Genomic DNA, 12,601 nt, shown 5'->3' with positions numbered 1-12,601 from the left:
TTGTCAGGAAAACAAATATATAATAAATCACATACTCACCAAATAATCCCTGAAGCATTGAACCTGAGCGGAGGCGTACTTTAACACCTGTCACAATTAAAAGTAAGGATAAGTGTCCAGTTCATAATTCCGACCTACTTAACTGCTATATGCCGATATTGTCTTGCCCTAACTGTCTATTATTTATTTTTCTGTTGTCTCACTAGATGGACTGGTATCTCAATATACTCTCAATACAAGATTTACAAACATATCTATGCAAATGCACTACTTGGCCTTCCGCCCACGCACCCCCTGATAGCGCGGACTCCAGAGTAATCAGCCGCACGGGCAACAGAATAAACACAACATATCGATCCCGAGATTCGAGGACCCTGGGGCCTGTTCCCGCCGCTGAGGACCCGGAGGTACCGTCCCAGATATAATAATAATGTCCGTTGTCACACGGCGTACGGAATCCCAGATCCCTGCCGTGTGCGACGTTGCGACATTACGAGGATTCGCGTCCCTGCTACAATGACATTACGGGATCCCATATCCTGCCAAGCAACATTAACAGGCCTATCCTTGCGCTTCCTCAAGCTAAGCAGTACTAACTCTACTGAGAACAGAGATTCACTAATCCACCTAAAATTTACGTGGCTATCATATTAACTAATTAGGTACTTTTATAAAAAGAACTATCAATCTCTCTCTCTCTCTTGATTACAAATTTACTTATCTCATCAAATACTAACGTACTGTCTTGCCCCCGTCAACGCCCCCCCGTGGCACGGTTTAGACGAACCAGAAGACCCGGATACGGCGGCTGAATCTCTCGGGGCCCCGCTCCCGCATCTGGTTACGCCCAGAGGCACAACAAAAACCGGTGATAACCAGGATTTTTCTCCCTACACCGTTGCGACATTACGAGGAATCGCGTTCCTGCTACTATGACATTACGGTATCCCAGATCCTGCCAAGCAACATTATCGGGCCTATCCTTGCGCTCCTACTGACTAGACAGCACCGATTCTACAGAGTAAAGAGATTTAATAGCCTATCTAAACAAGCTCACGTAGCTGCCGGATCGGTATACCGCCGCACTACTTAATATCTAACCCTATCTAACTTTCATATTCTATATTTTGACCTAGCATGTATACGGCGCAGTTATTTAATGTATTTAATATTATGTGATGTGATTTAAAATGAAAAACAACTAAAAATATAAATATATTTATCAATATTCATGATCTATTGAGTAATAAACTACGACACTTAATGAGATGTACTCACCCTGCTTTCTGCTTATATCACCTTGCTCACTAACTTTACTTTGGCAACACACCTTCATACCGCACTCAAAAATATACTGTGCGATCGGAGACCAATATTATTTCTACGATAGGTAACATTCTCAGACTTTTTTTCGAAACAGAATTGTTTCGACCAATCATCGTTCGATTTTGAACGCTTTTCTAGGAATACTTTTACCCCTAAATCGGGGCGCAGGACGCCCATAAAATCAGATATGGCGTGACATGCTTGAGACGCAGAAATACTTAACAGGCACAAACTCTTAATATGTGTCGTTTAAAAACCTATGTTAAAAGAAATATTATTGAAATAAACTTTCACGTTATATTCGGTCATCCTGCAACGGACTCGCCCCGAGTCTTCCGCAGGACACTCAGCAATCGTCGCTGCTATCGCTGACGTCGTCAACCCGTAAGCCATCTGAGCCGCTACCTGCGTCGGTATCGTCTGCTACGCCGCCTGGTTGCTGCCATGGCTTAATGTGATCCACAGCGACTACATTCTCATATGTCCGTTTATTACGTGTGCGGTGCGAATTTGACATGTCTGAAACACGTATCGTGCAATTGGGCAATACTCTTAATGACCATTGATTCACTATACGGTAATTCATTTTGCGCGACCTAACAAAGAAGTCTTGTTTTTGTATCACAACTAAGTCACCTTCGTTATAGTTTTTCGGCTTTTTTACGCGTCTTATCGTACCTTAACTTTTGCTTACTAGCTTCTGTCTCTATTCTGTTGCCGATTTTCTCTCGAATAGTCACTATATTTTCTAACACTCTCGGTAATTGTCTGACTTCGTCTATTAACTCAGAGTCTATTCCGCTCCTAGGACGAAACCCATGTAATAGTTCACTTGCAGTTGGTCCCGTAACTTTACTTTTTATATTGTTCATCGCAAACTGAATTTTAGGTAAATATTCGTCCCATTTATCTTCCTCACAACAACTAGTTAATAACGCAGATTTAAGAGTTCGATTAAACCGCTCTACTTGGCCATTAGCCCTAGGTGTACATACCGCATTAAGAATGTGTTTTAACTGTAACTATTTACAATAGTGAACAAACTTTTTCGATGTGAACGCACTTCCTCTATCAGAAATCAACACTCGAGGTTTTCCGTATATCGTGAAAATTTCCTCTAAAAATCGTATCACATACTTTGTATTGGTAGACCGCACTGCCTTTAGAAAAGTAAACTAAGTAAAGGATTCTACGGCTACAATTATATGCACATTACCTTTTCTAGTCTTAGGTAGAGGTCCATAATGATCTATATGTAATGTGTCAAAAGGCTCAGACTTTTTAGGTATAGGATTAAGAAACCCCTCTTTCTTTCCACTGGGCTTTTTGCCATAAATGCATGGTAAACAACAACTTATGTATTTTTCAACATATTGTCTCATACGTGGAAACCAGTAGTGTTCACACAATCTAAGTAGTGTCTTTTCCGCAGCAAAATGCCCTAGATCATCATGTGCTGCTCTTACTACCTGTTGTCGCATTCCTTTTGGAACAACCCACTGTAACTAACTTTTAGTTATTCTAACATACATCTCGTAATATTAATTTTATGAATTAATTTGTCCTCATCTGACTCGGGTGGCTTTTATAAAACTTCACGGATTTTCTGTATCTTTTCGTCCGTTAGTTGTGCTGATAACACCCAATCTACCTGCTCTATTCTCATTACAATCTCTTCAGCAGGTTTCTCAGATATAGATGGATTTCTACTGAGTGCGTCTACGTGTTTCATTCGATCGCCGGGTCTATACTGAACTGTAAATGTATACTCTTAGAGTTGTAACCACCATCGCGCAATTCGCGGTATTAATTGCTTCTTATTGCTACTGGCTTTCAATGCATTGCAATCAGTGACTACCACAAAATCACGGCCCACTAAATATGCTCTATATTTTTTAAGAGTCTCTACTACAGCTAGCGTTTCTAATTCATAACAGTGATATTTTGCCTCTGTCGGGCTTGTCTTTCTACTAAAGTATGCTACTGGGTGTAATTTGTCGTCATTTTGTCTTTGCAGCAGTATACCTCCAAGCCCTATAGAGCTCGCATCTGTATGTACCTCGGTATATGTATAACGATTAAAAAGAAATATGTAATATAAGGGCGCTCTACGAGCATTCTCTTTAACCTTTTAAATGCGTTATTCTCTTTTTCACCCCAAACCCACTCTTTATTCTTTTCTTAGCTCTGTGGCGGTTTCGCAATAATAGGAGCAATTTTAACAAAGTCTAAAATATGTCAGTTAAACCTAAAAATTGGCGAATGTTATGCACACTTTTGGGAGTAGGAAATTCTTCGACTGCTCCCGTTTTAGCCTTCCCGGGTTTTACTGTACTGTTACTTATTCAAAACCTAAATATTACGGATGTCATTAAAATTTGCATTTCGGGATTAAGAAGTCAGCCCTTCTCTCTCTAGTAAGTAAAGCTTGTTCTAATTATTTAGAGCTTGCTCACATGTTTTAGAATATATTAAATGTCATTATAGATAGATCTGTATATATCTCGTGCTGAATGTAGAATTTTATTCATTAAGCGCTGAAAAGCACTAGGTGCGTTTGTTAAGCCAAAGGGAAGTCTGTTATATTCATATTGAGATTCGGATGTTACGAAAGCAGTGTATTTCCTAGAATTTTCCTTTATAGGTATCTGATGATAACCTGATCTTAAATCTAATGTGGTATAATAAACACTACCTTGTAATTTATCAAGTTGATCATCAATTCTAGGTAGTGGGTACCTATCTTTTACAGTTAAGTGGTTTAATTTCCTATAATCTATGCACATTCGGTTTTCACCATTCTTTTCTTTACTAACACTGGCGATGAATAGGGTGAGCTCGATTCACGAATGATATTATTTTTAAGTAAATCAGCAACGATTACACTTACTTCCTGTTGTTCGCTTTTAGACATGTGGTATGGTCTATAAACGAATGGGGTATCTTGTTGTAATTCAATAGATATTTCCGCAGATCTTGCACGCCCTAGTTCGTCAGTGGTCTTAGCAAAACACCCTCTATGTCTATTTAATAATTCTAGTAATCTATTTTTATTCTGATTTTGACCGTGACCTATAGTGATGTCATCATAGGTCAACGGTGACAGATTCATAATATCTACACGCTGTACTGTATCTTTAGTATCATTTACCTTTTATGCACAGCCAGCCTCTGGCAATAGGTCTTTTGCTTGTCTCTACATACGAGTTCGACAGAAAACAACAGGAACAACCGTGGATTGATCACTACTAAATCTTAGTATAGTATGCGGTATACAATATTCTTGCCCTTCGTTCATACGGATACTAGCCTCTATGTATAGATCTCCGACAAAATCAGTGCTAACAGGAATATGCGCCCAAATCCCTGGTGGAATTTCGATGTTAGATTTGCGCCATATTTTAATTTTCTGTGAACTTTCGCCGAACTGTTCAATATCAGGTAATTTGAAAATAATTTTAAAGTTTCGGCATTTTTAAAAAATAGTATTTTTTATAACATAAAAACCAAAGATGGGTGCATTTAATTTTATATTATCTATAAAAAAAGCATAGTTCGATTATTTGATTACATCTTTATAGTATTTTTTTGCCTGATATTTACGTGTTTTTGGGTCAGTACCTGCTTAAAGCCCTTTTTCCTAACACAGAAACTAGTCGCCAGATGTTTTACGCCCTCGATTATTATCGGTCTTTGTTTGGATGATCACGTCTTAAGTGACCGTACTTTTTACCATTATACAGTAGCTTTTGGTTTACCTTTTGGTCTATTAAATTTATTGAATATTAAATTTATTATCTTTTTTGTGTCAAGCTTTGATCGCATACTCGAATGTTTTATATAACTTTCATCTACCTCTTTCGTTTTATAACAACAATAACAAAAAAAAAAAAAAAAAAAAATTTTTTTTGAAGTTTTAGATTTGTTAACATGAGTCTGAATGAGTCTGAATCTTGAATCTGAATTAGTTTGGATCCCACTTCTGAAATTTAACTGTGAATTTTTTTTTGTTTACTTTTCTTTTTATAAAATAATAATCTAACAATATAAAATATAACTCGTGACAAGATAATTAAAAATGTTTCAAAAGTATGATATATTGTCAGGAAAACAAATATATAATAAATCACGGACTCACCAAATAATCCCTGAAGCATTGACCTTGAGCGGAGGCGTACTTTAATACCTGTCACAATTAAAAGTAAGGGTAAGTGTCCAGTTCATAATTCCGACCTACTTAACTGATATGTGCCGATATCGTTTTGCCCTAACTATCTATTATTTATTTTCTATTTATCTCACTAGATGGACTAATTTATCTCTGTCTCTCTCAATACAAGATTTACAAACATATCTATGGAAATGCACTGCTTGGCCTTCCGGACACGCACCCCCTGATGGCGCGGACTCCAGAGTAATCAGCCGTACGGGCAACAGAATAAACACAACATGTCGATCCCGAGATTCGAGGACCATGGGGGCCTGTTCCCGCTCCTGAAGACCCGGAGGTACCGTCCCAGACATAATAATAATGTCCGTTGTCACACGGCGTACGGAATCCCAGATCACTGCCGTGTGCGACGTTGCGACATTACGAGGATTCGCGTCCCTGCTACTATGACATTACGGGATCCCAGATCCTGCCAAGCAACATTAACGGGCCTATCCTTGCGCTTCCTCAAGCTAAGCAGTACTAACTCTACTGAGAACAGAGATTCACTAATCCACCTAAAGCTTACGTGGCTATCATATTAACTAATTAGGTACTTTTTAAAAGAACTATCAATCTCTCTCTCTCTTGATTACAAATATACTTGTCTCGTAAAATTAACGTACTGTCTTGCCCCCGTCCACGCCCCCCCCCTCCCCGTGGCACGGTCTAGATGAACCAGAAGACCCGGATAGAGCGGCTGAATCTCTCGGTGTCCCGCTCCCGCATCTGGTTACGCCCAGAGGCACAATATAAAAACCGGTGATAACCAGGATTTTTCTCCCTACACCGTTGCGACATTACGAGGAATCGCGTCCCTGCTGCTATGACATTACGGGATCCCAGATCCTGCCAAGCACCATTGACGGGCCTTGCACTCCTCCTGACTAGACAGCACCGACTCTACAGAGTAAAGAGATTCATCATATCTAAACAAAGCTCACGTAGCTGCCGCATCGGTATACCGCCGCATTACTTAATTACTAACCCTATCTAACTTTCATATTCTATATTTTGACCTAGCATGTTATTTAATGTAATATTTAATAATATGTGTACGCAAATTATATCTAACAAAACGTATCAATATATTTATCAAAATATTCATGATCTAATTAATTAAAAGCTACATTATGGTGAGATATTACTCTTGCTTTCTGCTTATATCATATGCACTAACTTTCACTGAGTAACTGCTGGCAGCACACTATTCACGCCACCGCACTCAAAACTATACTGTGCGTCGGAATATGTGTATTTTTCTGCATTAGGTAACATTCTCAAACTTTCTTTTTCGAAACAGAATTGTTTCGACCAATCATCGTTCGATTTTGAACGTTTTTCTAGGAATACTTTTACCCATAAATCGGAGCGCAGGACGCCCATAAATCAGATATGGCGTGACATGCTTGAGACGCAGAAATACTTAGCAGGCACAAACTCTTAAAATGTGTCGTTTTAAAACCTATGTTAAAAGAAATATTATTGGGAAAATAAACTCACGTTATATAACAATGTGGGAAGGTCGATACGGAGCAGAATCGTTAATTTCAAGACCTGAATTTAAAAGCAGCACCATAATTAATGAAAACCTTATAATAATTGAATTATCTAAATCTGAAATATATTTTAATAAACCAATTTATGTAGAGAATGTATTTTAGTTGCGAAAACCTAATTGCCGACATATGAAAAAAGCTTTTTCCGGTGGCCTTGTTCTGTATACTGATACCGATTCGCTGATTTATGAAATTAAAAATCAAGACGTCTATGATGTAATGAAACGAGATTGTTCGCTGTACTTTGACACCAGCGACTACTCTCCAGATAATATTTATAGTATTCCTCTAGTAAATAAAATTTCAGAGGCATGATGAAGGATGAAAATAGCGGACGTATTATGACTCATTTTGTTGGCCTTCGATCAAAAATATTATGCAACAAAATTATCTACAACAGGAGCTAGAACAGAAAGAAATCGCATTTGAAAAAAAGGGGGAAGAACAACAAGAATTGAAAATTATCTGAAAAACATTGGTTTAACAAAAAAGATTAAGGGGGTTAAAAAATCTGTTATTAAAAATTGTGGCCACATTTGATGATTACGTTGACTGTTTGAAGAGTTGTAATGAAAAAATAATTTTGCAAACGTTAATTCGATCTAGTAAGCATAATATTTACACCATAAAGCAGTCGAAAATTGGGTTAAGTCCCCATGACGATAAGACATCTAATTAAGGGGTCAGTTCAGACTTTGCCTCATGGACATTGCTCCATAATGGATAATTAGTTTGTATGTGTTTGGCATGTATGGTGCGTGTGCATGTGTATAATAAAAACAAGTATTATTAGTTAAAATATAAAAAAAAAATATGAAAAAAATAAATGGTAATAACAAATAAGTAAATAAAAAAAATAAAAAAAAATAAAAAAAATAAAAAAATAAAAAAAAATAAAAAAATAAAAAATAAAAAAATTATTGGCGAATTAAAGAGCCGTCTGGATTAATTTTAGATCTGTTAATAGGCTCTTTTATACTCCTAGTAATTTGTTTGGAGTGAATGAGTGTGTGAATGTGTCCCCAACAATGTAGCTATGCCTTGACGCGGCGTTGGGGCTTAAGATTGTTTTGTGAAGCAAATTGATATTATAAAAGCAGTCAACTAAATTAGCTACACACCTCGTATATTATCTTGTTACACACACACTGTATATTCAAGTACTGGTATCAGTTTCCTGTCTGTTCGGCCTTATTATATTTTTAACTACAAAATCGTCTGTTGTTTCTAACTTTTCATGGTACTGCATCAAGAAATTTACTGTTTATTTTCAGTGCGTTTAGTGAAAAGGGCTATTGAAGGAGAAAAAGGGTGTAAGTGTATGTGTTGGTGGCTGGATAATAGCCTCAATGAGTACGTATTTTTGGTAATACGCTTTTGTTTTTTGATTTAATACTCTTAAGTAATTTTCTTCATTTCGATAAATATTAAGTTTTTACATTACAAAGGGTTTTTGCGGGTATACTCTTGTTGTAATTGTTCTGTTTATTTCTGCCGTCACACCTAGTTCTTTTGGCGCGCTGATTTTGACGTTTGATAACGATGTTTACCGAAGTTAAACGATGGGCTATTGTCCTTGTATATATTTTTAAAAAATTTTCTGTTGGAGCTTGCGCTTAGAGCCACACCTAGTTGACATAGTTGACGTTTGACTTAATACTTTTAAAATAATTATTTTTGTTGTTAGATTCTCAGAACTGTTTGCTTTTAGTCATCTCTAAATTTTATTCTTATAGCGTTAACAAAGAGTATTTGTTGTAATTTTTTTTGTTTATTTCAGACTTGCACCACGTCGATTTTTGACGATGTTTACCGAAGTTAAACGATGGGCTATTGTCCTCGTTATTTTTTAAATTTGAGCCACACCTAGTTGACATAGTTGACGTTTGACTTAATACTTTTAAATTAATTATTTTTGTTATTAAATTCTCAGAACTGTTTGCTTTTTAGTCTCATCTCTAAATTTTATTCTTATAGCGTTAAGTACTTGCTGTAATTTTTCTGTTGGGGCTTGCGCACCACACCCTGTTGATTTTGGCGCCAATATTTGATGTTTAATCTTTTAGTAAAGTAAAGTCTTTTGGTTTAATACTCTTAAATTAATTAATCGTTATGTTTTCTGTCATCCATTTCCAGCCATGATTTATTAACTGTACTATTTTGTTAAATAATATTTGTGCGTGCGCGACAAAGATCAGTACCGTACCTTACGATAACAGCCGATGTTTGCCGAAGTCAACTTTGTTTACCTAAATTGTATCATTGGATTTATGCTTGCGCTTATTGGTTAATTTTAATAAATTCTTAAATCAATGCGTTTTTACAAAGGGCATCTGGTACGTGTTTAAGGGCTCGTTGATTTTGACGCGTTTACGATAACAACCGATGTTTACCGAAGGACTCAACCTTCAACAATATTGTTATAAAAACTTTTTCCTTTTGAATTGCATCTAATTACTTTGCGCTTATTAGTTCTTATTGTTAATATCTATAGGTACTTACCGTGCACCATAGCATACTTTCTGCCATCGTATCCTCCTCACTCCTAAATGGCTTTGATGTGAGCAGACCTTTATTATTGGTAAGTAAATAATATTTTTAATCTACGCTTCATTATTTTTATTTTTGATAAATCAATGGTGCTAATAATAAATTTGGGGGCCCCCACCAGGTATATGGCATATGGTGATTGGTGTTCGTATATGGTATTTGACATGACACGAACGTCGTTATTCCGTGATCTATACCTTTGAACAACTCTTAAGTGGGGCCTGCTGCCAAGAAGCATACCTAATTAATTTTAAATGCGTTTGTGGTCATGTTGATTAAGGCGATAGCTTGGCGATCGACAGGTCAGTGGTTCAAACCCTACACCGAACTTTTTATTAAAAATAGAGTAAACTGTATGACGTTAGGCGGATGACGTCATGCGTATAAGTGACAATGAGTTCAGAGGTGATGACTCATGCGTCACGGTTGGTGGCGTCATACGTCTGGCGCCAGAATTCTTGGAATTCGGTGTCTGGACCGGAAGTGACTGCGCAATATGAGTCCGAGATGCTCCAAACTGCTGTGACCTTGGGTGAATTAAAAAAGCTTGACAGAAATGGACCTTCATAAGAAAAAGCATGGGATTTTGCTGCCGGACATGGGTTAACTAATCTCGAATATCTCTGATATTTAAATTAAATCAAATCTCTTTGGACCGTCCCTCGTGTCGCGTCGTAGATTAAATTTTGAATGATACACGTTCGAAAAGAACTTTTTAATGAAACTGATGACGCTAAGCATCTCGGCTAACGCCTCGTGTCTTAACGTTACACGCTTTTCGTTATGATGTTCGTATCGAACTTGTATCGATAATATTTATTATATGCGTAATACGTAATGACGGTGAATATATGTATAAGTAGTGGCTGTTGGATAAATCAATTTACCGTAGAAACGCGTTTTGATTTTTAGGACTTTTGAATTCATTCAACTACATTTCACTTTTTAATTTTCTCTAAAACGGTTTGAAAATTTCGAAAGTATAAACATTGTTATCATTTCATTTTATGAAAACGCATTTTTTTCTCAAAAATGTCAATAATAAAAAGATTTTGCCCTATTACTAGCAGGAAGAAAATCCGGGGATATACTGCAGAAACAAACGTGCAATCAACTATTTAATGTCTTCTGTGTAAATTTTATTGTTATAATATCGATATTTAATTATCTCTTTATTTTTGAGTAGGTTCTCCCATATAAGTTTGTGTATATTATTTAAATACAGAATAAATATGATATTTCTAATAGTAAATTAAATAAACTGTTCCCTTTAAAGCCATTGTACACACTAGAAATGTAAAAAACAGTCTCACAAGACTGGCACTTTAACCTGTGAACACCTGGACAGGAGACGTGAACGCTACGCTAGACGCTCTCGGCTTGAACGTAGGTATCTTTAAGCGTTTTTTGCATGTTAGTCCAAATTATTTTTCACTAAATTACCAATAAAGTTTCTATTTAGAGTCTAACGCAGCGGCACTTTACATTTACTTTTTGAATTTCCGTTTCAGTAACTTGCAAAGCCAGTATTTTTTCAGAAATAACATTTGTTTCTCTATTTTTCCACTTAAAGAGGTCCTCGTATTTACTATTTTACATAACAAGTTTTTTACAATCATTTTTTAAAAGCACGACCCTTGTTTCATTTAAATGATAAAAGCTAAAACAGCCAGCTCTACCTCTCTAAAAAAGGATTTTTTTCTCATACAACGGAATCTGGAAATGGCCAATCAATCTAAAATAGCTTTGATGCATTTTTGTTATGACGGGTAACTTGTCACTGGCAAATAAATTTTGCTTGCTTTTTGGTACTAAACAGAAAATAAAAGCACATTTCTTATGTGGTGTTTTGTTTTGTATTGAATATTAAAATAAATAAAAAAGAAGTAATCACTAAATTAGAAATTTGACACCGCCTTTATCTACATAATACATAATGTTGCTAAGAACGTTCAAGTCTAATTATAACACTGGCTTCCAAATATTATATTAAATTTTTTTTTTTTTATTTTGAAAATATATTAACTCAATGCAAAAATAAATCTTTATGTTTTACTAGTCTTCATTTTCTAATATTTATATGTTAACTTATTATTTGCATAATATTTTTTTAATTCCAGAAGCAATATTATATATTGCTTTTGATATAAAAACATATAAAATATATAATATTAGCTCACGTATATAGCGTTCAGCGCCTTGGGAGTAGCAAAAGGTACAGCTTGCCATACTAGACCCGTTCGGTATACAAGGTAATGTGGCTAGCACTACGCTTCAACCGTTTATTATTATCTCAGGATTGTGAGAATCCCAAGTTCTCATTTAAGGCTGAGTCAGGTACCCAAACTATTTTTATTTTATGAAATAGTCGGCTGACTCTGTGTCGAGTGTAGAGAATCGAACTGAGGTGGTAGACGAGAGCATGTGCCTCTACGCCACCGGGCTTATATGGCTTAATTTTATACTCTATAATATGCAATAAAATCTCTCAAAAGATATGCAATAAAATTTATGCACGTCCACGTTTCGTGGTTATTGGTATTTACTTTATACTTTATACTGATATTTTTTACTTTATTTGACACAAAAATAGAATGAATTTTGATAGTGCATAGCTTAAAGCTTAATTCAGAACCTCGAAATTAGCGCAGAAGGGTTGATTGAAAGAATTGGGATTGGGAAAAAATTGGGAAGAATTGGGAAAACATTGTGCAGATACGCAACCTAATGGGCGAATTCGTGACAAGGCTGATATGATTTCCCCTTACGTATCAAGTGCTGCATGGTGGAGACACCAGTCGTTCTGCGGTCAACACATGAAAAAACTTATTTTCTCTAATTCGGCCAGCGAAGACATATCGAAGACGGTGTGGATCTGACGTGGCATGACGGTTAGATGGAGTAGCTATGCTAGATCTTGCCGTCTTGAAACATATTATGTAGTTATTTGTTATTT

At 36.2% G+C, this 12,601-nt stretch overlaps 1 protein-coding gene across 1 annotated transcript; it reads right to left on the bottom strand.

The window, feature by feature from the left end:
- Positions 1 to 1,672: 1,672 nt before the first annotated feature.
- LOC115891939 lies at positions 1,673 to 2,807 on the bottom strand. Its single transcript, XM_030912549.1, has 4 exons — positions 2,543 to 2,807; positions 2,371 to 2,443; positions 2,005 to 2,307; positions 1,673 to 1,922 (listed from the first exon to the last, which is right to left on the bottom strand). The coding sequence occupies exons 1-4, from the start codon at positions 2,805 to 2,807 to the stop codon at positions 1,673 to 1,675; spliced, it is 891 nt and encodes a 296-aa protein (XP_030768409.1).
- Between the last annotated feature and the right edge of the window lie 9,794 nt (positions 2,808 to 12,601).

This window comes from Sitophilus oryzae, unplaced genomic scaffold, assembly GCF_002938485.1.
Source record: "Sitophilus oryzae breed Bouriz unplaced genomic scaffold, Soryzae_2.0 scaffold_1203_pilon_pilon, whole genome shotgun sequence".
NCBI lineage: Eukaryota > Metazoa > Arthropoda > Insecta > Coleoptera > Curculionidae > Sitophilus > Sitophilus oryzae.
This window is presented reverse-complemented; position numbering and strand designations above follow the sequence as displayed.

Bases quoted from the DNA above. Each gene is read 5' to 3' on its own strand.
- LOC115891939 (XM_030912549.1), bottom strand. From the start codon at position 2,807: ATGCGACAACAGGTAGTAAGAGCAGCACATGATGATCTAGGGCATTTT. The intron at 2,444-2,542 runs GTAATGTGCATA...TACGATTTTTAG, and splicing joins TCTACCTAAGACTAGAAAAG to AGGAAATTTTCACGATATAC. The intron at 2,308-2,370 runs GTTTGTTCACTA...ATGTACACCTAG, and splicing joins AGTGCGTTCACATCGAAAAA to GGCTAATGGCCAAGTAGAGC.